This window comes from Malania oleifera, chromosome 11, assembly GCF_029873635.1.
Source record: "Malania oleifera isolate guangnan ecotype guangnan chromosome 11, ASM2987363v1, whole genome shotgun sequence".
Taxonomy (NCBI): domain Eukaryota; kingdom Viridiplantae; phylum Streptophyta; class Magnoliopsida; order Santalales; family Ximeniaceae; genus Malania; species Malania oleifera.
Window position 1 is genome coordinate 45437995 of NC_080427.1, and position 23919 is coordinate 45461913.

The 23919-nt window shown below is 36.8% G+C and overlaps 2 protein-coding genes and 1 pseudogene across 4 annotated transcripts; all 3 read left to right on the forward strand.

The window, feature by feature from the left end:
* Positions 1–4761: 4761 nt before the first annotated feature.
* LOC131167494 (chaperone protein ClpC1, chloroplastic-like) lies at positions 4762–7726 on the forward strand (annotated as a pseudogene).
* A 2387-nt stretch (positions 7727–10113) lies between these two features.
* On the forward strand, positions 10114–14947 carry LOC131167736 (uncharacterized). 2 transcript variants are annotated; one of them, XM_058126606.1, is made up of 3 exons: positions 10114–10342; positions 10436–11238; positions 13901–14947. In XM_058126606.1, exons 2-3 carry the CDS (start codon positions 10684–10686, stop codon positions 14609–14611), a joined length of 1266 nt encoding a protein of 421 aa, XP_057982589.1. In that variant the 5' UTR covers positions 10114–10342; positions 10436–10683; the 3' UTR covers positions 14612–14947. The 2 variants fall into 2 exon arrangements, with proteins under 2 accessions (XP_057982589.1, XP_057982588.1); XM_058126605.1 differs by having other exon boundaries at positions 10114–11238.
* A 4771-nt stretch (positions 14948–19718) lies between these two features.
* On the forward strand, positions 19719–23490 carry LOC131167737 (pentatricopeptide repeat-containing protein At3g26782, mitochondrial). 2 transcript variants are annotated; one of them, XR_009140142.1, is made up of 3 exons: positions 19719–21376; positions 21604–23185; positions 23293–23490. XR_009140142.1 is itself a non-coding variant. In XM_058126607.1 (2 exons), exons 1-2 carry the CDS (start codon positions 20438–20440, stop codon positions 22645–22647), a joined length of 1983 nt encoding a protein of 660 aa, XP_057982590.1. In that variant the 5' UTR covers positions 20002–20437; the 3' UTR covers positions 22648–23490. The 2 variants fall into 2 exon arrangements, 1 of the variants encoding a protein (XP_057982590.1); XM_058126607.1 differs by having other exon boundaries at positions 20002–21376; positions 21604–23490.
* The last annotated feature ends 429 nt before the right edge of the window (positions 23491–23919 follow it).

The following is a 23919-nucleotide window of genomic DNA, read 5'->3' on the forward strand; positions in this document are numbered from 1 at the left end:
TACCGCATCAGAGTCGGTCCTAGCTGCACCTGATGGTCCTACTCCATCACTGCCACTCGCATGGGCACTATGTCCTTCTGGATCCATCTTGGAAAATAGCAGTTGCAATTCAGTAATCCTATCCTCATAATTTACCCACCTATCCTCACCACTCATCTCAACATTTCTAACTCATTGTTAATCCCCAGTCCTACATTCTAGGAACACAACCCGATAATAGCTTACTATGGTTTTCTTGAAATCGTCACCCCAGAAAAACACAGAAACTACCACGGAAGTCCTGCTTCTAGACTGTAGAACAAAACCTCAAATCATTTCCTAAACTCTGGTATTGTTCCTGCTGCACTCTAAAGTCTACAGAACCTAGCAACCTAGGCTCTGATACCAACTATAACGACCTGCTCCTTTTTCACATATATATATATATATATATATTTTTATATATAAATAAATTATCATCACATCATACATTCCAACTCAGCAGGTCACAATCTACCTGGGCCCGTGGGCACCAGGGATATAACAAAACATACAGCAGAAGCCTACGCAGCAGAAAGTATAAAATCATATACATCTCATCATAATGTGCATAACACATACCAGAGTCACTACAATTACTATCTCACAGTATATACATCTCAAAAATGAAATCTAGGGACAATCGCCCACAAAACCTAACTGTCCCTACCAAAAACTTACCCTTCCAAAGAGGGCAAACAACTGATCTAGATCAGCGGGGCTTTTCCCGCTCTCCTATCTGGGGCTCCTGAAAAATGTATAAGATTTAGGGGTGAGACACCTCTCAATAAGGGAAATAAACTAATACTAGTGTGTGGCAACATGAGTATTCTGTGTTCTACATATACCATACATAACATATTCAATATTGTTTATCAAATCTGGGAAAACATATGCATATCAAAACATGGCAGAACATACTGCATTTTCATAAACATTTCTCATCTCATATCATAATAATAATAACATAAAAACAATTCTGGTAGTTTAGCTGGCTGTTGTCATGTATTACCCCCACATGACTGGGTTGTGTGACCCGAAGGCGGGACCTGACAATGGTTGGCCGACCACTGCCAAGTCAAACAGTAGTCTGTAGGTCCGATGGGTCTACCCAGACTGGTCCGTACACCAGGGGCGATAACAGCACACTTCTTGAAAATAACCACATCGACCATCCAATCTCACACCACTCCGTACAGCGGCGTTAACACAAATATCATGATCACGAGGACCATGGACACATAGCAACGGTACCGTGCAAGTGCTAGCCTAGACCAAGCCAACTAGGTTCTGATATCATATACATATACTAAAACCGTGATACATAAATATCTCATATCATTTATTTTCACATCAATCATATCATTTCACATATATACATGTATGATGAAAATCATCGGCCCGTACGCCGGTATTACACATTTTATCATAGCTCGGCCCGTACGCCGGCAAATCACATAGCACAGCCCGTATGCTGGCAAACCACATAGCACGGCTCGTACGCCGACAAATCACATAGCACAGCCTGTACGCTGGCAAATCACATAGCACGGCCCGTACGCCGGTAAATCTCATCCACATAGCACGGCCCATACGCCGGCAAATCATATATACATATAAAAATATCTCGGCCCGTACGCCGGTTTTCCATCATAGAAATCCATATCGTCCCCATTCAAAAAAAAAAACAGTATTTCACAACATTTTTATACTCATGCCACACTAAACAAATTTTCTACGTATTCAACATATCATCATTTAAACAGTATTTTTCAAATATAAATCATATATATAAATATATTTATTTTTCCTGAAACCAGATGCTACATATATATACATACATTTTCTTAAAACAAAACTAGTTTAGTTTATCCCCTTACCTGATTCCTGAAAAGCCCCTAAGAAAATCTTCCCCGTACCCACAAGGTTCTCAACTCAACACCCTGAAAATGAAAACTCGCAGAATTAAAGTTTAGTATTTTCGTACGTGCAACATTTTTTATAACTACCATTAAGTCAAATTCGACTTAAAAAGTCTTACCTCAACTTAGGGATGATTCCCAACGTTCCCAATCAACACCTTGGAACTGAAAATTTTCAGTATTAAAGTTCAGTATTTTTACGCGTATATCACTTTCTTCAACTGTCAAAAATCCAAATATTGAATATAAAGCCTTACCTTGGATTTGGGATGAAATCCAACTTCGTTTCCCTGATTATCCACTCCGGCAGACTTGTAGAGAACTTCGCCAGAAGCGTCGTGGTGGCTTCGGTTTGTCGATCCGGCATAAAATTTGCTCGAAATCGAAGAGAGAGAGAGAGAGTCGTAGGAGAGAGAGAGAGAGAGAGGGAGAGAGAGAGCACTTCCAAAAAAAAATCCAAGTAAGCTTCTTGAAAAAGCTTTCCACTTTCTATATATATATATACCTTTAACCTTTATATTAAATGCATATCATAATAACTTACTTATATATATATATATATATATACACACACACACACACACACACACACACACACACACACACATATATATATATACATGATTCAATATATATATATATATATATATATATATATTTTCCTTATCATACTATTCATTTTACTTGTTAATTTAATTAATTAATTTTATTTTATTATATTATTATTATATATTTTTTTTAATTTTTATTTTTTCCCCGGTTACTACATGGCCTCTTTTATGACAGACCTGACAGGTGGGTCTGTTCGGGGAAAAGGGAGCTGAAGTGGAGGAGGGAGGACGACTCCCAAGCTTGCCATGACCACCACGACCACCACCTCTGAAATTGCCCCTAGTGTGTGAGAAGCCTCTGCCGCGAGAGAAGCTAGTGGTTGATTTTGTTTGAGTGAGGTAAGCAAAGAATTCAGGGGATGCTGTAAGTGTGGAGCTTTGATGGTTTAGTCGTGCTTCATGAGTCAGGAGATGGCTGTATACTTGTGCAGGTGTAAGTGGATCCACATGAGTAGTGATGGATGTAACAAGAGAATCATAGTCGGAGCCTAGACTAGCCAGGAGATATGTAATGAAATCAGAAGAGGAAATGATCTTACTAGCCATGGAAAGGGAGTCTTAAAGGAGCTTTGCACGATGGTAGTATTCAGAGATAGTTTCTGAACCCTTTTTGAGGGTGGTGAGCTGGAGTTGAATCTGTATGATGCTCGCATTTGATTTTGCAGCAAATATATCTTCAAGAGTTGTCCACACCTCAAGGGAAGAGGAAGTTGTGAGTACGAAAGCAATCAGTGTTTCAGAAATGGAGGAGATCATGACACTGATGATGGCTTGATCCTGCTGTTGCCAGGCGAGAAAATCAAGGGATGGTGTGTCGTTCTTGCCGATTGAGGGAGGAGGAACTGAAGAACCATCGATGTGTCCAAAGAGATTCTGACCTTTGAGATATGGTATGAGCTGTGCCTTCCACAGTAGGTAATTGTCATGCTTAAACTTTACTGTAATCATATTGATGGGAGATGGAAGAGAGATAACAGCAAGTTGTGTGTGAGAGGAAGATGTAGTAGGAGACTTGGCCATACTGCAGGCTAGGAAGTGGACGTGATTCCTAACAGGGTTGTGATACCATGATGAAAAGAAGAAACCAAAGGAAATAAAAGAAATACAGTAGACAAAGAGAAAATGAATTCTACTATATTTTCTTATTGCAGCGTAAACACTGTGCAAGGAGTATATATATACAGAGAAGGAGGAGAGCAGAATCTTTCCTGTAACAAACTTAATAACAAATAACTACAAAGAGAATAGAATATTATAAAGAGACAAGAATTAGTTGGGCTGAAAATATTCTTCTGCTAAGGGTGGTTGAGTATTGCTGATAATGTTATTTCAAATACAACCTCACAATTCCACGTTTATTGCTTGAGTTAGCATCAAGCTTGTAAGATTTATAATATGAATATCGATGCCCTTTACGAAAATATAAGGTGCGGTACTCTATAATTAACAACTTATTTTTCAACTCCTTTCATCGTAAAGAATATATAATATTTTATATTTATGGCCTATCTCAAACAAAAGAAAGAAACACATAGAAAATTAAGCTTCAAGGTTATATCTTTCACATTCTTTATTGAATTTTTATCTTTTCAAATCTTCCAAAGGGCCAAAATTCAATAGAAAATATAGGCATTTTTTTTAAAAAAAAAGCAAATTTCCTGTAAAATTTTCTGTCAATTTTTGCAAATCTCCCTTCTTACATGGCAATCTTCGAGGACACCACATCGCAATGAGTCACAAAGTGAAGCAAAGTAAACTTTCAGGACCTATGTCCTACTGGGTATATAATTCTAAGACGAATGGTGCAATCAAGCCAATTTTTTTTGTAAGGAAGAAATCTACTCTAGGAATAAACCCTCCTAAAACCCTCCAGGCATGAAACTTTGTGCAGTAACATTAAACCCTATATATGCCCAGAGAATATCAATCTCCAAAACATTCAGCATTATCTTGAAGAAGGAAACCCAAGGGACTTTAGAGAGTAATAAAGGGAAACGCATGCATGCTTTGGTATGCTGGAAAATGTTGAAATATCAGAAAATGCTGCTTTGGGTTTGTTAACATTCTGAGTTTTTGTGGAAAAAAAAACTATATATACAATAGAATTTTCCTGTATTAGCATAAAAGGGTTTAAGTACTTCTTCTAATTTGAACTACAGACCTTCACAATCTTCACTTGGTGCTTTAGTATCTGTTGAAGCACTGTATCCATGGAGAAGCTTGAGGAGCAGAAGCAGCAGCAGCAGCAATCTTTGAAGCTTGATGCTCTTAACAAATATGGCACTGACCTCACCCAAATGGCTCGAGAGGTACTTGATTTTTGATTCCCACATTTCAACATTTCCCCCCAAAAAAAAAAGAAAAGAAAAGACTGCTTTTGGAATTCTTATGATCTTCTCCTAACTTAGCTATTTGTTTTCATGCAATTAACCTCCTCTTTCAGGGAAAATTAGACCCGATAATAGGAAGGCAAAAGGAGATCGAGCGTATTACCCAAATACTATGCAAAAGAAAGAAGAACAACCCGTGCCTCATTGGCGATCCCGGCGTCGGGAAAACCGTAGTAGTCGAAGGACTTGCTCAGGAAATTACAAATTCCACCATTTCTCCAAAACTCCAACAGAAAAAGGTATTGCACTATACTTAAAACCCAACAGTACTAGCTAATATGCATGTAGCACTAAAGAATAGAATGGAATGAAATTTAATTGAATTTATGGCTTGATTTCATCACATTCTCCGGTATTTGGGCTTTCATTCTTCTACCCTTGCCCCCATGAATTGAATATTAAGCTGTGTTTCTTAATTAATAATTGTAGGTGTTTTCGATTGATATGGGGAGGCTAATAGCTGGAGCATCAAACCGTGGTGAATTGGAGGAAAGGCTGATGAAGGTAGTTGATGAAGTGAAAGGGAGTGAAGGTAGAATCATTGTCTTCATTGATGAGGTACACACATTGGTTGGGGCTGGTGCTGGCAGCCAAGCCCTAGATGCAGCCAACATCTTGAAGCCTCCCCTTGCCACAGGCCAACTCAAGGTTATCACTTGACTTCGAGATGTTAGAACTCAAGCTCTTACTAATGTTCTCTATTAAAGAAAAAATGTCACAATTTTACTTGAACTATTCAAGCTAGACTTAAAACTTGACTCGACTTCGAGCTGTTAAAAGGTTGACTTCTTAATTTGACATGATTACAAAGATTTAAGTAAGAAGCTCGAACTTGACTCGTCTCGACTTGACTCGGCTAGACTTGAATTCAATTTGAACTTTAATAGTTTTGGTCAACTTAATTTAATTATGCTTCTGTTTATGTGCAGTGCATTGGGGCCACAACAGTGGAGGAATAGAGGAAGTACATAGAGAAAGACCCAGCTTTGAAGAGACGATTCCAGGTTGTGAATGTTGGAGAGCCCTCTGTGGATGAAACCATAGAGATACTCAAAGGTTTGTCCCATAAATATGAAGCTTTCCACAATGTCAGTTACCCTTTTGAAGCTTTGGTTGCTGCTGCCCGCTTGTCATATCAGTACATCAGGTGATCAATCAATCGAATGACGATGACGATGAGGATAATTTAAATGATTCTGAATTGAGTTTGTTTCTTTTAACTTCTTTTAACTTGTTTATATTTTAATTCTGTATAATTTTATTTACTGTGTAAATAATGATGGTGATGATAATCATCATCATCACGGTGATATTTAATTTCAATACTCTGATGACGACGACGACGATCCACATGATTACGGTTTGGGTTTGTTTCATTTTACTGTTGATTACTCTGAAAATATGACGATGACGATGACAATGACATGATTTTGTATTGGGTTTGTTTTCTTTGACTTGTTCATATTTTTAATTCTGTATAATTTGGTTACTGTATAAATTTCTCCAGTGATCAATTCTTGCCGGACACGGCAATAGAATTGGTCGACGAAGCAGGCGCCCGCGTCCACCTCCGTCAACCTCCGGGACCAGCGGAAACTCCGGCGGTCGGAGTGACGGACATAGAGCACATAGTCTCATCCATCACCGGAATCCCTCTTGAAAAAGTCACCAACGAAGAATCCCTCCGTCTCCTCCGCCTGGATCAGGCTCTCCACAATCGCTTAATCGGGCAAGACGACGCCGTTTCCGCCGTCAGCCGCGCCATCCGCCGTGCCCGAGTCGGCATACGAGACCCCACCCGCCCAATCGCGAGCTTTCTCTTCACCGGCCCCACCGGCGTCGGGAAAACAGAGCTAGCGAAAATCCTCTCCCTCGAGTACTTCGGATCCAGAGACTCCCTAATCAGGCTCGACATGAGCGAGTTCTCGGAGCAGCACACGGTTTCGAAACTCATCGGGTCGCCTCCGGGCTACGTCGGCCACGACGATGGCGGAAAATTAACTGAGGCCGTCCGCCGGCGGCCGCACAGCTTGATTCTGTTCGACGAAATCGAGAAGGCCCACGGCGCTGTCTTCGATTCGATGCTCCAGCTGCTCGATGACGGCCGATTGACCGACGGAAAGGGGCGGACAGTGGATTTCAAGAACACTATTGTGATTATGACGGCAAATGTTTGCGGGGTCGTGGCGGAGGAGCTGAAGAGGCGTTTCCGGCCGGAGTTTTTGAACAGAATTGATGAAATTGTGGTTTTCCGGGAACTGACGAAAACTGAGGTGAAGGAGATAGCGGAGATCATGATTAGGGAAGTTCGCAATAGAGTGCAGAAACTAAACATTAAGGTGAAGGTGACGGAGGGATTCACAGAGAAGATGGTTGAAGAAGGGTACAACCCAAGCTACGGCGCGAGGCCGCTGAGGAGGGCCGTCGCGAGGTTCCTGGAGGACAATTTGGCCGATCAGATTCTCGCCGGAGATGTGAAATCTGGCCATACGACAACGGCGGATGTGGATTCCGACGGCCAGGTGTCACTGAGTGCAGGTTGAAAATTTGAATCACCATTTAAAGTATAGCTGTTTCGTCTCTAAAAATCCTGCGTGCATTGTTCTGGAAAATCCCTCATAAATGCTATGTGCTAAGCCCTAAATATATATAATTTTTAAAACAATTTTAGTTCTCAAGTGAGCACATTTTTTGTTTTCTTTTTATGAGCACATTTTTTGTTTTCTTTTTATTTGAAAATGTTTTGAGTTTACTTTGACGTTACTATTATTATTATTTGGGTCAATTTCTCCATGTTGTAGTAAAATTTACAATCAAACAAGATAGTATATACATCTATAAAAAGTTATCGTAAGCTATTATCATCTCCCCGAAAAGGTCTTATAAGGGTGTGCAGCGCCCACGCTTATAATCTCTCGGGATCTTCCAACTATTTTTGTTGTAGAACAAAAACACTGCCTACCCTTCAGCGCATGGCAAGACACCATAACAACCTATCTTTGGTGCTTGGCATGTCACCTTCCCTAACCTTCTCGACGCTTGGTGTGAGATTCTCCCCCACCTAATTCGGCGACATTCTCGTCGCCAACAGCCACTCCTCTTATACCACTTTATTCTAGGTCTATTATCCTCTCCCCAAAAAAGTAAGAGCTTAAAAGTCACAAATTGTTATGGACATCCATTTTGTTGCGACATAAGGTATTTGGGGTCTATTTTAAAAATTAAACAAAAAAGTAGAGAACAAAACTCTAACTGTATGGGAAATCTAATGTATTGAAAGTTTTAATTTTTTTCCTTTTTGAATTTTAACTCCAATGTTATGCATACATTGTTATTATAATAGTTTATAATTATAGAACAATAATTAAAAATAATAATATTACAAAAATGTTAAAACTAAATTAACAAAAGAAAGTCAGAAATCCCATTAATGCAAAAGTTGGGCATTGCATTAATTGGAAGATATCATACTTGTCACATATTTCACTTATTTATGTCCAAGTATTAACGTGACAACTAGCAATTGAAGAATTTCAAATATTACATTAAAAAATCATCATTACAAGCTTTCTCTGAGAATTTGAATTCACTTGAATTAATCATTATAGTGTGCCAGCTTTGTTCAGTATCATTATATTATACATATAATGATTGATAATGAACCAACGCTCAATTAGGTTTTTTTAACAAGCTCATATGAACAGTAGTAATTTGTACGAACATTTTTCAATATAACATACTAATTGATAAGTTTAATAGACCCATTTGTTTTTATCAATATTTGTGACGCTTTAATTCTCCAAAAATTATTTAGTGAACTTCTCATTTAATGTTTGACATTATCCTTAATGTTCATAATTGAACTAAATAAAAGTAATTCTCCCTTCGTTTAAAGAATTATTCACTCTGAGTTTGACTCATTGGCTCATTGAGGTATGAGAATTCATGTTAAAGATCTCATGTTACGACATTTTTTAGGGAGAGAAGGAAGTTTATTCCTATAACCTAAGCCCAATGACCCTCGAGTAGATCCAACAAAAAAAATAATTATTTATTTCTCGAGGGTACTTTTATTCGAATGTTTTCAAGAATTTGTTACTATACTTGTAATTATTTTTAATTAATTTTTTGATATTCTTTTCTATCTTCAGATAATTTTCTTTAATTATATTATTTTCAATTTTCACTACTTCAAATTAATTCTTCTAAGCATAAGCACAAGAAAAAAAATATTTTTTTTCCCATAACCAGTGACATCTGAATCATTTTTCGAGACCCAAGATCCAAACTGATCTACGTAAAAATAGCTTTTCTTAATTTTTACCCTTTTTTCATTTCAATAAGTTGAGATGAAACACTTGATTTATGAGAAACACAGTCTTTTAATCAAATATTTTTCATTAGAAAAAATCAACGTCATATTCAATTGTGAAAAATATTTTGCTCTTTTATCTTTTAGTTCGTTTTCTTTTTTCGTAAAGAAGCAATTCTCTATCTAAAAACAACAAATTATTACAAAACTTGTCTTTTTATGTTTGTCATTATGCCTTGTGTTCACAGTTGTTATATAAAAAGAATCCTTCATTTTATCCTATTATTATCCTGTGTCATTTACTTAAACACCAAGTACAACAATAAAATGAATGCGTAACTATTTAACCGAATAATTTATTCCCCAAAAATGATTAGTAATTTATTTAAAAGTTTCAAATGTTTGAATGCAACATAAACTATGACCCAATATATTTTCCAAATAAATGGTGTCGAGTTCAACTAATCAGCAAAGCAAAATTCTCTCTCTTAATTTTTATATTTTCTAGGTGAGTATGTAACAACACATATAATTTATAATGTAAGAAACATTTAATTAAAAATTTTTATTAAAAAAAATAGATATGTTCACCAATGAAAAATTATTTTCATTTTTTATTTAAAACTTTCCCTCACAAATTATATTTAAAATTTCAAAGATTTACAAAAGAAAATTTGAAAATTATAAAAATTATTTCATTTATTTATTTTTGCACTAACTACACAAAACAGAAAAATATAAAAAAATAAATAAAGCAAATAAAGGATCCGGGTTCGGGTTAACCCGATTTCAAGGCCAATCCGATCCCGCCACGCCGCTGCTCACTACAGTAAAATACAAATTTCGCGGATCTCCTCTGTAGCCTGAGATCTTCCCAGATCCAACCCGACCAACGGTTGGAGCGACCCGCAGAGCAGAGCAAACTATGTGAATGAGTCTGTCCTCTTCTTCGAGTTTTTGTAGATTCTTTCCCGATCAATCCTAAGCCAAGAAACTCCGAAAATCACCGTTCAGATTCAGATCTACTGCTCCTCCATTGCCGTTTTGATCTCAAATGTCCAACTTTCATTGTATAGTCAATCAGTTTTGGTAGATTCCTTTTCATAGATCTCGCTCTCTGCTGCATTTCCATACATGCCCTAAATTTGTCGCCATCTAATCTGGGAACCCTACTTTTTGCAGTTCACAGTCGAGCATCGTGACGGCTTTTCCGTGGAAATTATTGTGATCTTGTAATATCACCAGAAGACCTAATTTTTTACTTGAATTTGGTCTGCATATGATAAGCTGAAACGCGAGGTTTCAGTCTTGTGTACTGGGCCATCTCTGCGTCAAATGTCGCGAAATGTTTTGCGTTTCGAATCTGAGCAATTTAGGTTTTAATTTGAAGGGATTCCACAGATCTTCGTAGCTTCGGATCAGCAGCTCCCATGGGTTCTTCGCAATCCGTACAAGTAGACGAAGAAGAGGACGAGGATGAAGAGGAGGAGGAAGAAGAAGGCGACCATAATGTCGACGGCACAGATATAAGAAGAGGGCTGGACAACCATTCGGAGAAGAAGGTTCTCGAACAAGAGCCGGAGATGCTGCCGTGCCACGCTTCCGCATCTCCTTTGTCCCCTCAGCTCTCCGCCCTCGGCACGCCCCGTCTCGGGCCGTCGATCAAGGTGTGGGACCCCTACAACGTCCTCGCTCCCCCGCCACCGCCGCCGCCGCCTCCCCGTTTCTCGAGGAGCTTCTCCTTAGACACACTCGACGACGATCGGACGGTGACAGAGGTCTTCCTGATCAGCCATGGGGAGTGCGAGATGAGCCTGAGGCCGGATTTGGTCGCCGGCCGGTGCCCGGAGACGGCACTGACATCCAACGGGAAGCGGCAGGCGAGGGCTCTGGCGGTGTTCTTGAATTCGCAGGGGGTTCGGTTCAATGCGGTTTATTCGTCGCCGTTGGATCGGGCTAGAGCAACTGCGGTTTCAGTCTGCCAGGTATTTTGATCCACTTGCTTTAGTTCAACTCTTCCTTGATTTGATTGTTGTCTTTTCAGATTTTTAGGGTATAACTCTGTGGCATTAAATGCTTGCCGAGTCTTGAATTGATATTTTGAAGAGCCCTAGTTGGGAATAAGGAAAGTAGAAATTTGTTTAATAGAGTCGCATAGCTTCCAACTTTAACGGCTGATTCTAGTTTAAATTTTGCTGAAGAAACTTCCTCATGCCAGAAGAATAATAGATGTTTTTTTCATTTTGCATTTTGCACTTGTGACAATGTCTATTTGCTAGTTGAGAGAGAGAGAGAGAGAGAGAGAGAGGGAAAGTTTTAATTTGCACCTAAAATCGAACCATTCAAATTCAAGCTTAAAATAGGTGTATGTATGATCTCCATCTCCATCTCCATCACTGCCTTTGCAGAGTTTCTTTAACCATTCATTGCATATGTAGGAATGGTATAACCATGGTCTCAAATTTCCACAAAATTGTCTAAATTTCCGATTTTCGTCACCTTCGAAATCGAAATGGCGGTCGATTTCCGTCTTGCATAATTTCCGTCGAAATCTCAACAAATCATTTGAAATTTATCGAAATCTTGAAATTTTAGCAAAACTTGTCGAAATTTTAACTATATGATGAAATTTCGTCAGAATTATGAAAATTTTGGGAGTGAAGTGAAATTTCTATCTTAATTTATTTTATTCATTTTATTAAAACAAAAATTATTACAAGTGCTTTTGAAATTATATGAAAAAATAAACTTATAGTAACATTTTATTTAACCATTCATGTCTAAACTATCATTATTTGTATACTAAATAATATTTAAACGATTTATGAATTTTATTTGTATTAATTGAATATGTTTAATGTACATCTTACAAATATGTTTGATGCACATACTATTTTACAAGTTTTCTACCTCCTACAAGACATAGATGTATTTAATTTGTAATATATTAGTCTCAAAACTTTTATTATTATGTTTGTTAGTCATTTCTAAAGTTTCACAAAGAATTCCATACTTAATTACTAATTTTTGTTATTTTTTCAAATCGAAATCGAAATTGACATCGAAATCAAAATTTCCGTACTTTTGGAGTTTCGAAATTTGAGTCGAAATCGAAATTTAAGACCTTGGGTATAACATTGGTCTTTCTACCATTATGTGCTCTTCATTCATCCATTCTATTGTGCTAACCAAAGTGAGTAGGTGTCACAAGAAGTTACCTATTACAGAATTGTGTGCAACTTAGGACTATTTTAAATTTTGAAAATTTGGTTTCACCTTCCAAGAAGGGGAGCCTTGGCACAACAATAGAGTTATTGCTGTGTGACCTGGAGGTACGGGTTCGAGGTGTGCAAACAGCCTCTTGTAAAAATGTAAGGAAAGATTGCACACTATAGACTGATCTGCTCTTTTCTCAAACTCTGCATACATGAGAGCTTTGTGTACTGGGCTGCCTATTTTTTTTTTTTTTTAATTTCACCTTCCAACCATATGTGCTTTGTTGGTGCAATCCGTGTTCCTTTTTTTTTTTTTTCAGTTCTGCTTATTAGTCCATTGTATTCTTGAGCCACTATTGATGTTTTCTTGTAAATTACTTTAAAGGCTCTTGGAAGTTGTTCTGGAGTTCTTCAATATATGTTGATTTCGAATGGAATTATTTGTCCCACTTGCTGTATTTGCTTTAGTAGTCTTGAGTGCTAATTAGCATGGTTCTAATTAATATTGTTGAAAATTATTGGAAAAAATTTTGAGATACTCAACGAAATAGTTGTTGATGTTGAAATATCTTTTTATAATTATCCTTTTAGACATCATGACTCATAATTAGCAATATATTGACACATATTTAATGCCATTCAATAAAGTGGCATGTGTGTTCTTGCGATGGTGCATATTTTCAATTTCAATTACATTGGCTGATTCTACTGCTCTAAAACGTCAACCAGTCTATTGCTGTAGGTTTTTTTTTTTCAGCACTGTTAAGATGTGGACATACTGTTTAGGTTCATCAACTAGAATCATCTTTGCTAATATTTTTAATCAGGTGAGATTGTCATTCTTAAAGCAGGTTATTGAAGCCGGTTCTTTAATATAATTTTATATTTTCCCTTTCTTATGGATTATTGAAGCCACCGTTCCAATGCTTTCCTTGGCTATAGACGAATGAATCTTCAGTACATGATCCTGACCATTACATACCCTGCATAGAAGCAAATTTGGATTTTCCCCCCCCCTATATTTTATTGAATCCCCCGCTCTGACTATAACATTCATACGAAACCTCTGCTCTAGCGTTAACTCCTTGTGGCTAATGAATTTGATAGCCAGGTTAGTTGTTTTATCTTTTTTGTTCCTTTCTTTTTATGAGCCACTCAAAATGGGTTTACTATTGCTGTAGTGCTGTACATTCTGTTTGTAGCCACCATCTAGGCACCTTTTGTATGAAATCATGCTATTAACTAAATGAATTCCATCATGGTTTTGATATAATGCATCTTTCAATTAGTACTCTTGGCAGAAGATAATTTAAGTAATAATGTAGGTGAATTCAAGATACATTGTAGCTTACTGCCAAATTTTAGCAGCATTGATGTTTTATTTTCATCTCAAGTTCGATTGAACCAAATGTCTACCCATCAAATCATGCAGGAGATGAATTTTGTGGAGGAACAGATTCAAACCTCAGATGCGCTTGTGGATATGAGTCAGGGGCATTGGGAAGGCTGCCCTCGATCTGAAATATACACCCCAGAAACATTAAACTTGATTGACAGATTTCAGCCTGATTTCTCTGCACCCTCTGGAGAGTCGCTTAGGCAGGTGGAATTCCGGGTGGTGCAGTTCTTGAATGGAACACTTCTGGGACTGCCCGACAAGTTGAGGGCTGATTTTCACCCACTTCACCAGAGCGCGAGTCAAGTGTTTTCGCACAACCCACATGCTCTTGCCAACTCAGTTCATGACCGAGATGGGACTTGTCTCCCACATCCCCACTGGGATTTGCTCCACCGAACCCGGCAAGGGCTTTCGAGGAAGAAGTCTGGTAAGAGCAGGCTGCAGTTTGTGACCACAACCGGAGATCATGAGGCTGAGGATGAGATCTCTCCTCGAGAAGTCAGCAACAGAAGCTCCCTTCATGAAATGAGCTCCAGAAGCTCCTCCTCTTGTGTTTCCTCTATTGGGGTTTTCACTCATTCGGTGCCAATTACGTGTCTCATCACAGGTCTCTTGGGCTGTAGCCCAGTAATGTCAAATAAGATTTGCATAGAAGATTCGTCGGTGACTGTATTACAACATGCATGGAAGACTGGGTGGCAAGTAAAGAGATTGAACGACACTGCACATCTTAGACTCCTATAGTCGGGAAAGACGAGGTCTTTAAGCATCGGCTGGAAATTGGCATCGACCCAACGTATCTATTGAATTTGTATGCTACAACAAGTCATGATTTTGCATATATAAGTGATACTTTCTACACCTTGTAAGTTGTAATTTTCCTTACATATATATTTGTCCAGACCCAGCTCTGAACAAGAAGGAAAGTACTGTGAGAGTTGGATCTCCATCTTGGGTAATTCTTTTGATAATTTGATTTGTAGTGTTCATTGAGATTGAGGGCTGTTATAGTGAGACTCATGTTATTTCCCAATTTGGGTTAACAATAAGTTGTTTTGAAAATTTATTTACTTGAGTGAATTTGAATTTGTGTTTCTTTTTTCTTTCTGATTATTACAATTGAAAGGGAACTATTTGCCCTAGCTAGGCGTGCTTTATGTTCTGTCGAGATGGCTGGACTTTTTGGAGTTCACTGCAAAACACAATGACTCTATCTCTCCCTTGGAAACAATGCACTTACTTTTTTGTTAGTTTATTACTAAAGAAAATGAAAAAAAAATCATATAATAAATTAATGTGTAATTTTTCCTTAATTATACTTGCAAATAATCTGTAATTTTTATTAATTTTTAATCATATTTGAACCAATTTTAATTCTTGTTGATATTCAAAATAGAGAAAAATACGATAAAAATAAAATTTTCTAACAAATATTTTATTCAAAGCTCAAATAATCATATGTAGTAAGCACACTAGTTATCCCTTTTTTTTATATATATATTATTAGGACAAAAGATACAAACCTTCATGAGATTTGACAAAAAGACAATAAACTTTCTTGAGGTTTTAAAATTTCAGGGACTTCTCTTGAGATTTGTTAAAAAAACATAGATATTTTCTTGTATTTTGTAAAAAAACAAATATTTTAAGGAGAGTTTTGTGATATTTTTTTGTGTTATTTTTGACAAACCTCAGGGGAGCTCCTAGAGATATTTGAAACTCTAGGGGAGGTCTCCGTCTTTTTTCCAAATTTCATTAGAGGTGAGCGTCTTTTGCCTATATTTTTCTACTATTTTGTTTTTATTTTTTTTATTTTTCTTTTACGTAACAAACTATGTTCTTATTTGGTGTAATAATATCATAGCAATAACACGGTGTATTATAAAATTATACTTTTAGATTGCGAGTTCGAACCCAAGCACGTAGGCTTTATACTCAAATTGAAAACCAATAAAAAATCACAAGTTACATGCCACAAAAAGGTCTCCTTAATTGTAAAAAAATGAAACATCATCATTCCTTACTTATAGGCCGATATCGATGTGCACTAAGGAGATCTTTTGTAACGACCTGCTATTTAACTTGGTTTTTTTTTTTTTAAATATTTTTTATATTATAACATTTATAATGCTCTGATACCAAACTGAATTAAACCCAACCATCAACCTAAGCAGTGAGAAACGGAAATCAGATGAACACAATCATATATAATTATATACAATACCAGAGTGCTAAAATGTTTCCCAAAATATACATATATGACTGTTTTCCAAAAATACCCTCAATTGGCTAGGGCTATATAAAAAAAACTCCTAAAATACTCACTCTACTGTCAGGGCAAAACTGAAGCCCCTATATCTGCAAGCGTAGTCTGCTCGCCTACCTGGATCACCTGAAAAATGTTAAAGTAATAGGATGAGTCAACGTTTAGTAAGACGAAATATGCTATTACTAGTGTATGACAAATGAGTTACAATACTATGAAAATCTATTACTATATAATCATGTATCACTGAATCTGTAAATACAATACCAGTAATATAAACCATCACCTTTTTCTTGTTGCTTAATATTTCTGTACTTTAGGTTTCTACTCAAAATACTTCTAATATATATATATATATATATATATATATATATATATGTATATTTTCTATCTTTGTAAATCTGTATAAACATAGTAATAACTGAAAACTTCCCTGTGAATAACTGTGTGTCATGATTTAACCCCTCATGACAGGGTTGTGCGGTCCGAAGGCGGGATCTACCCTAACTGGCCAACCAAGAATAAACCATTATACTCCATCAGTGTGATCAGCCCTCCTCAACCCATATATGATGGGGAGTCTGTCCACTCGTGGGCTCTATATGATCGACTGTTATACCACGTATTATCTGAATAGGCGGTTGCACTCTATAATGTATGTAGTTACGGTACCGTGCTCTGTAAACTGTATGGTCCAACAGGGTCTAATACTATATAATACATCTCTATAAACAACTGTCTATTTTACCATGATTCTGTAATAACTGTATCAACCATGACGTTGTAGAAAACTGTATCTATATCAACTGTGTTTCTGTAATTAACTATAAATCTGTATGTCATGGTACTGTAAAACTGTATAATCATGGTATTTCTGTAATTGCTATAAAATATATTCACTATCTGTATATTCTGTAAAACATATCTCTAAAAAATACTGTAAAACATATTTCTATACTATATCCATATTCTCAAGCCACACAGTAATTTTAAAACATATTAATTATACTTGATAAACTATATAAAATCTCTACTATGAATAATACTTTGGTAAAATATATATATATATATATATATAATTTTATACTAAAATCATACTCGAATAACCTAACATAGCATATTTCCATTACCTGTTTCCTGCTAAAAATCCCCTACTATGATGGGTCCTACACCCGTAGGATTCTCCACTCAACACCCTAAAAGTCAAATATTTCAGAACAAAACATCATTATTTCTTTACCTATATCATTTCCTACAACTGCCAGAAAGCCAAGAATTGACTAAAAGGCCTTACCCTGATTCTGGAAAGAAATTCAACTCAATCCCACCGACGATCTGCCCCAGCAGACTTGAAAAGAACTTCGCCAGGAGTATCGTGGTAGCCTCAGATCGTCGATCCGACTTCTAACGGGGCCGAAATCAAAGAGAGAAGGGGGAAGGGCCGTAGAGGAGAGAGAAGAGAGGGTTCGGTGAGTTTTCTGTGCAAGAAAACTAAGTTTAGCACTATTTATATCGCAGGATTCGTCGACGAGCCACGTCACCTCGTCGACGAATCCTGTACAAAGTTCGTCAACAAAGCTATACCCTCGTTGACGAATCTCAGACTTCCAAAAATTCTCTCTCGGCATCTTCTCGTCGATGAGATAAGACCTTGTCAACGAAACCCTTGTGTTCGTCGACGAGGTCTGGGAAATTTCTTGGGATTATCACCTTCGTGTTCGTCGACGAAGTCAGCTGCTTCCTTCTATTACTGTGTCCATTTTTTTTCCCTCTTTATTATTTAAATATCATTATTTTTCAGGTTGTTACATTTTTGACTTATAAGAATGGTTGAGACTTGAATCATACATGACGCCTTTTATAGGAAAAACCCATGAGAAAAACCCATGAGACTGATGAGTCAAAGCAACATGAAGCCTTACACATTCCAAAACCACATTTAAAAAGAAAAAAAATGTTGTTCCAATAGGCGGTGGGTAATCTTCACAAGTGACAAAAGGTCACATGGGAGGAGGAAATGAAGGACCCATTCGATTCAATTTTTATGCACTTTCCAACTCTGCACCATGTGAATCTCTCTCTCTCTCTCTCTGGGGCTCATGGCTGCATAGCTCCAACTTCCTATCCTGCGTTTGGACATTCAATGTCAAACCCTTATGACATGTAGAAATCTTTTACATGGTCATTACAATTAGCAACAACAGACAAGGATTCAAAAAGAAAAAGACAACACAAAGTTAAGACCACCACTATGTATCCCATGACATCCTTTCTCTATCATGGATTGATTGGGGCACATATAATATTATATTTTACTAAGGCTTTTTTTTTTTTTTTTTTTTTCTAAAAAATAACTTAATTTTATCAGATTTTTTTTTTTTTTTTATAATATAATTAATACTTTCTCTTCTGTCTATTCGAACTTGAGACTTAGAGCATAAAACCCTCAAACTTTTATTCTAAGTTGTCTTTTAATCAATAAAATATTTCTTGACAATCAGTCTTCCATAATAAAGACCGACATTTCAAGTTTAAGATTCCAAAACCTTATAATAGTCATCTAAATTTATCTTCTTTATGATGGGAGATAAATATAATTCTCAAAATTAAAATCTTCATTTTTTTAAATGTAAAAACTTGAATTTCAAAAGCTATCAATAGTTTATAAAAACCTCTTTCAATCATTTTTCTTGTTTCATTTTTTTTTTCTAATGTAAAATATACTCTAACTTGAATTTGACCATCAATACTATATAAAGACCTCTCCCAATGATTTTCTTGTTGACCGTAGGTGAATATTGGAAAAATTGATCAAGCATAACTATCTCTGTATAGAAACCTACCAATGAGAACTTATAAATTTAGAAAAACCTCATAATTAATATTGGGATTAAGAAAAATGAGCAATTCTAGTCAAATCTTGTTTTCTGAAAATAAGCTAAGGTTTAGAAAGCGAGAATAAGAATAATTTATGTGATCCATGACTATAATTATTAGAAGTTATAATATTTTTTAGTGCATATTTTTTAATATTCTAAAATATTCTTATATATTTAAATTTTAGTAAAAATTATTATTTTTTCTATACTTTACCCAACTATTTACAATAATCCATAATAATATTTAAAAAAATAAATACTATATAAATTACAAAAGTAAAGTATACAATACATAAATAGATGTAAAAAATATGAAAAAAATTAATTAATTATTTTTACTGTATTTATCCAACTATTTGCAATAATTCATAATAATATTTTAAAAATAGAAAATAAAAAATAAATTATACAATAAAAAATAGATATAAAAAATATAATAAAAAATTAATTAATTATTTTTTACTATATTTATCCAACTATTTACAATAATCCATAATAATATTTAAAAATAAATACTAGATACATTAGAAAAATAAATTATACAATAAAAAGTAGATATAAAATATGAAAATAACTTAATTAATTATTTAAAATAAATAATAATAGAAACAGTATATCACATGAATGGACATAAATTAAAAAGATTAAAGACACCGACACTCCCATCGACATCCCTTATTTACCAGCCAGTGAGCCAAACGCATCGGACCAAATCCATCGCCATGGCTATTCCAATCGTCAAATTTTTTCTCACTCTCCCAATTCTCATCGTCTTCTTCGCAAATTTGGAAGCTCTCTCTGTAATCACTGCCGAGCCTGGCACGATCGCAGTCCCTTCGGCCTTCTTGCCTTCCGCCGCCGGCCCAAATGCGTCGTCGTTTTTCCATTCTCCGGCCACCCTTCACCAGGCTTCCGGCTCGGCGGCGGCGCTACCGCCAGTGCCCACCTCCGGCGAGTTCGTGGGGAGGAGTGCTTCCTCCGATTCGGCTCAACTTGATATATGGATCGCTGGTTTTGCTCTTTTGGGCTTCACGATTCTCGATTGTTTGTAAACTGTAATAACACAAATGCTTGTTATTGTTCTAGCCTGAGCACGTCCATATTATCTTAGCTTCTTGTTTTAAAATATTTTAATTTTTGAATTTTTTTAATGAAGAATGCTTCCCTGTAGTCCCACCTTCTTGTTTTTTTTTTTCTTTTTCTTCAAAAATAATAATTTAAATATATACACAAAATCTTCGAACAATTAACTAACCTTGTAAAAATAAGAGACAACAAATTACTTGGTTCTTGAGGGGCACTTTGGTCTTTTAACTCTCGCCACTTACTTGTACACAACCCAAATCATGAAAAAAAAAAAATTCCAACTAGCTTTGGTAGGAATAACATAAAAGAAAGAACAACTGAAAATTTCAAAACGGGTGAATGAAGATTTTCTCGAACTTTAACATAGTTGCAATAAAAGATTATTGGCAAATCTATAGAACCCACTTCTCCACAAATCCAAATCTCACAACCCATTTCAATAAATTCGTAGACAAGGCCAATGTGTCCTCCTGGAACTCCGTCATCGCCGAGTTGGCGCGGGCCGGCGACTCGGTGGAAGCCCTCCGAGCCTTCTCCTCCATGCGACGGCTCTCTCTCAATCCAGATAGGTCCACCTTCCCCTGCGCCATCAAATCCTGCTCGGCGCTGTTTGATCTGCGCTCGGGCAGGCAAGCCCACCAGCAAGCCCTGATCTTTGGTTTTGAATCCGACGTTTTCGTGTCCTCTGCTCTTGTAGACATGTACTCGAAATGCGGCGAGTTGGAGGACGCACGCACACTGTTCGACGAAATTCCCCAAAGAAATGTGGTTTCGTGGACTTCAATGATAGCTGGGTACACCCAAAATGGAAGTGCCCAGGACGCAATATTGCTTTTTAAGGAGTTCTTGATTGAAGAAAGTGGGAGGTGTGGAGAATTGGGTGTTTGTATCGATTCAATTGCTATGGTTTCGGTTCTATCAGCTTGTTCTCATGTTTCAGGGAAGAGTATTACGGAAGGGGTTCATGGGTTTTTGGTAAAAAGTGGTTTTGAGGAGGATTTAGGCGTTGGGAACACTTTGATGGATGCGTATGCTAAGTGTGATGAGATTGGTGTGTCTAGGAAGGTGTTTGATGGGATGACTGATAGGGACGTTGTTTCGTGGAATTCGATGATTGCAGTGTATGCACAAAATGGATTGTCAACAGAATCTTTGGAAGTCTTTCATCTAATGTTGAAGAATAGAGAAGTCTATTACAATGAGGTGACTTTATCTGCTGTGTTGTTGGCCTGCTCTCATTCTGGGTTTCTGCAAGTGGGGAAGTGTATTCATGATCAGGTAGTGGGTTTCCTTTTCATTTTTATTCCAGCATATAAGAGTTTTTGGTAATTTCAATGATTTAGTTGTATTTTCTAGCTATCTGCCAGTATTTATTGCAGTAACATTATTTGTCTAGAATATCATGTTCCACTTGGCTTGTTAACAAGTTGCATCTTTTTATTTTAGTTTAAGTATTCCACTATGTGCAAAGGTTTAATTTGCCATGTTCGTGCAATTTTATATAGGTTATAAAGTTGGGTTTGGAAGAGAACGTGTTTGTGGGCACTTCGATTGTTGACATGTATTGTAAATGTGGGAGAGTTGAGAAAGCAAGGAAGGCATTTGATCGTGTGAAGGATAAGAATGTGAAGTCGTGGACTGCCATGGTTGCTGGCTATGGCATGCATGGCCATGCCAAAGAGGCTTTGGCTGTTTTTTACGACATGATAAGGTTTGGGGTCAAACCAAATTACATAACTTTTGTGTCAGTTTTAGCTGCTTGTAGCCATGCCGGTATGTTGGAAGAAGGCTGGCATTGGTTCAAAGCCATGAATCATGAATTTGATATAGAACCTGGTGTTGAGCACTACGGATGCATGGTTGACCTTCTTGGGCGCGCTGGATTTCTCAATGATGCTTATGATTTGATTAAGGAAATGAAGGTGAAACCCGATTTTGTGATTTGGGGTTCTCTTCTTGGTGCATGTAGGATCTACAAGAATGTGGAGTTGGGGGAAATTTCTGCAAGAAAACTGTTTGAATTGGACCCAAATAATTGTGGGTATTATGTCTTACTTTCAAATATGTATGCTGATGCAGGAAGGTGGAATGATGTGGAAAGGATGAGAATATTTATGAAGAACCACAGGCTAGTAAAACCTCCCGGATTCAGTTTGGTAGAAGCAAAAGGGAGGGTTCATGTCTTTCTAGTTGGGGATAAAGAGCACCCACAGCATGAGAAGATTTATGAGTATTTGGAGAAACTGTCTGTGAAGTTGCAGGAAGTTGGTTATGTACCGAATATGACGTCTGTTCTTCATGATGTTGACCAAGAAGAAAAAGAAATGACGCTTCGAGTTCATAGTGAGAAGCTTGCTGTTGCGTTTGGAGTCATGAGCACTGTCCCTGGTACAACAATCCAAATCATTAAAAATCTCCGGGTATGCAGTGACTGTCACACTGCAATCAAGCTGATTGCCAAGATAGTTAATCGAGAAATTATAGTAAGGGACTCAAAGCGATTTCATCATTTTAAGGATGGATTCTGTTCCTGTGGGGATTATTGGTGATATTTATATGAAAGGCATTTTTTGCTAGATCACAAGTTTACTGATGAAGAAATTTAAGCAGGTCATCCCTATCCACATTTGATTACACAGATCAAATGTGAAGCATGAAAACCAAGGGGACCATGAGGAGATTGCAATTATCCCAATTTTTGTTGTGCTAGAAGCTTCACTTTAAATTTAGAGGCTTTGCTTGTGAATTAAGAGTGTGGCTCTTTCCTGATTATGAAACAATGGCCGGTGAATTTACTGAAAGAGAGTAATTTTGAGCATAGCAACAGATAGTTGAACTATCAATACCGTGAAAAAAAATCTATGAACTCTTGAAGAAGTACTACTCTCTGACATTGCTGGACCTGAATACGCTGCTAAGTACAAGACCTTGATCTTCCTCGCAGGCTCTGCATCGGCTGAGGTGATTGCTGGTGTAGCTCTTTGTCCCATGGAAGCTGTGAAAGTCCGTGTTCAAACTTAGCCTGGTTTTGCAAGGGGGGCTGTTGGATGGATTGCCCAAGTTTGTCAAATCTGAAGGAGCTCTTGGGTATGGTTATGATTGCATGGTCCAAGTTTTTTTTTCTTATGGTAATGAAGGGCAAGTGCATGTCTGGGGAAAAAATAATTGTTTCTAATTCTCTTATACCTTTGCAGGTTGTATAAAGACATTGTTCATCCCTGGGGACGTCAGATTCCCTGTAAGTTGACACTTGTATTACGAGCTATTTGTTGTTGTGTTCATCTACAAGCTATTGTTCGTCTACAGATTATTGAGCAATGTCATCTGTTTGATATTGGTTTCTTGTTTCTTCTGGATTTAAATGGATTAATGGTGAAATGTATTCTTGCAAATTCCTTTTTGAATGTTCAAAATTTAACTTATCAGTGAGCGTTACCATGCTAAGATGCGATGCCGCTTTCTTGCATTTGCGCATAAAAGCTTTTGTTTATTTCCAATATTATAGGTGTTTACATTTAAACTAGGCAAATAAGTGTATAATTTTGAAATTGCTTTCTGATGAGGAAAGGATTGGAATCATGCCCATATGAATTCATCAAACTGTAATAAAAAAAAGGCATATATTTTTCATTCATTACTTGTACTTCACCCAATTTTTCCTTATTTCTGTGGAAATTAATGAGAAAAAGTTGGACAATACTAAATGACCCTTATTTTTTTCTGCAACACCTCAAATTTGACTTGCCTGTTTTTTTTTTTTTTCTTTTTTGTAATGTGAAACTTATAAGGTGTTAGAATTTAAGCCCTTGCATTTTCTTAAG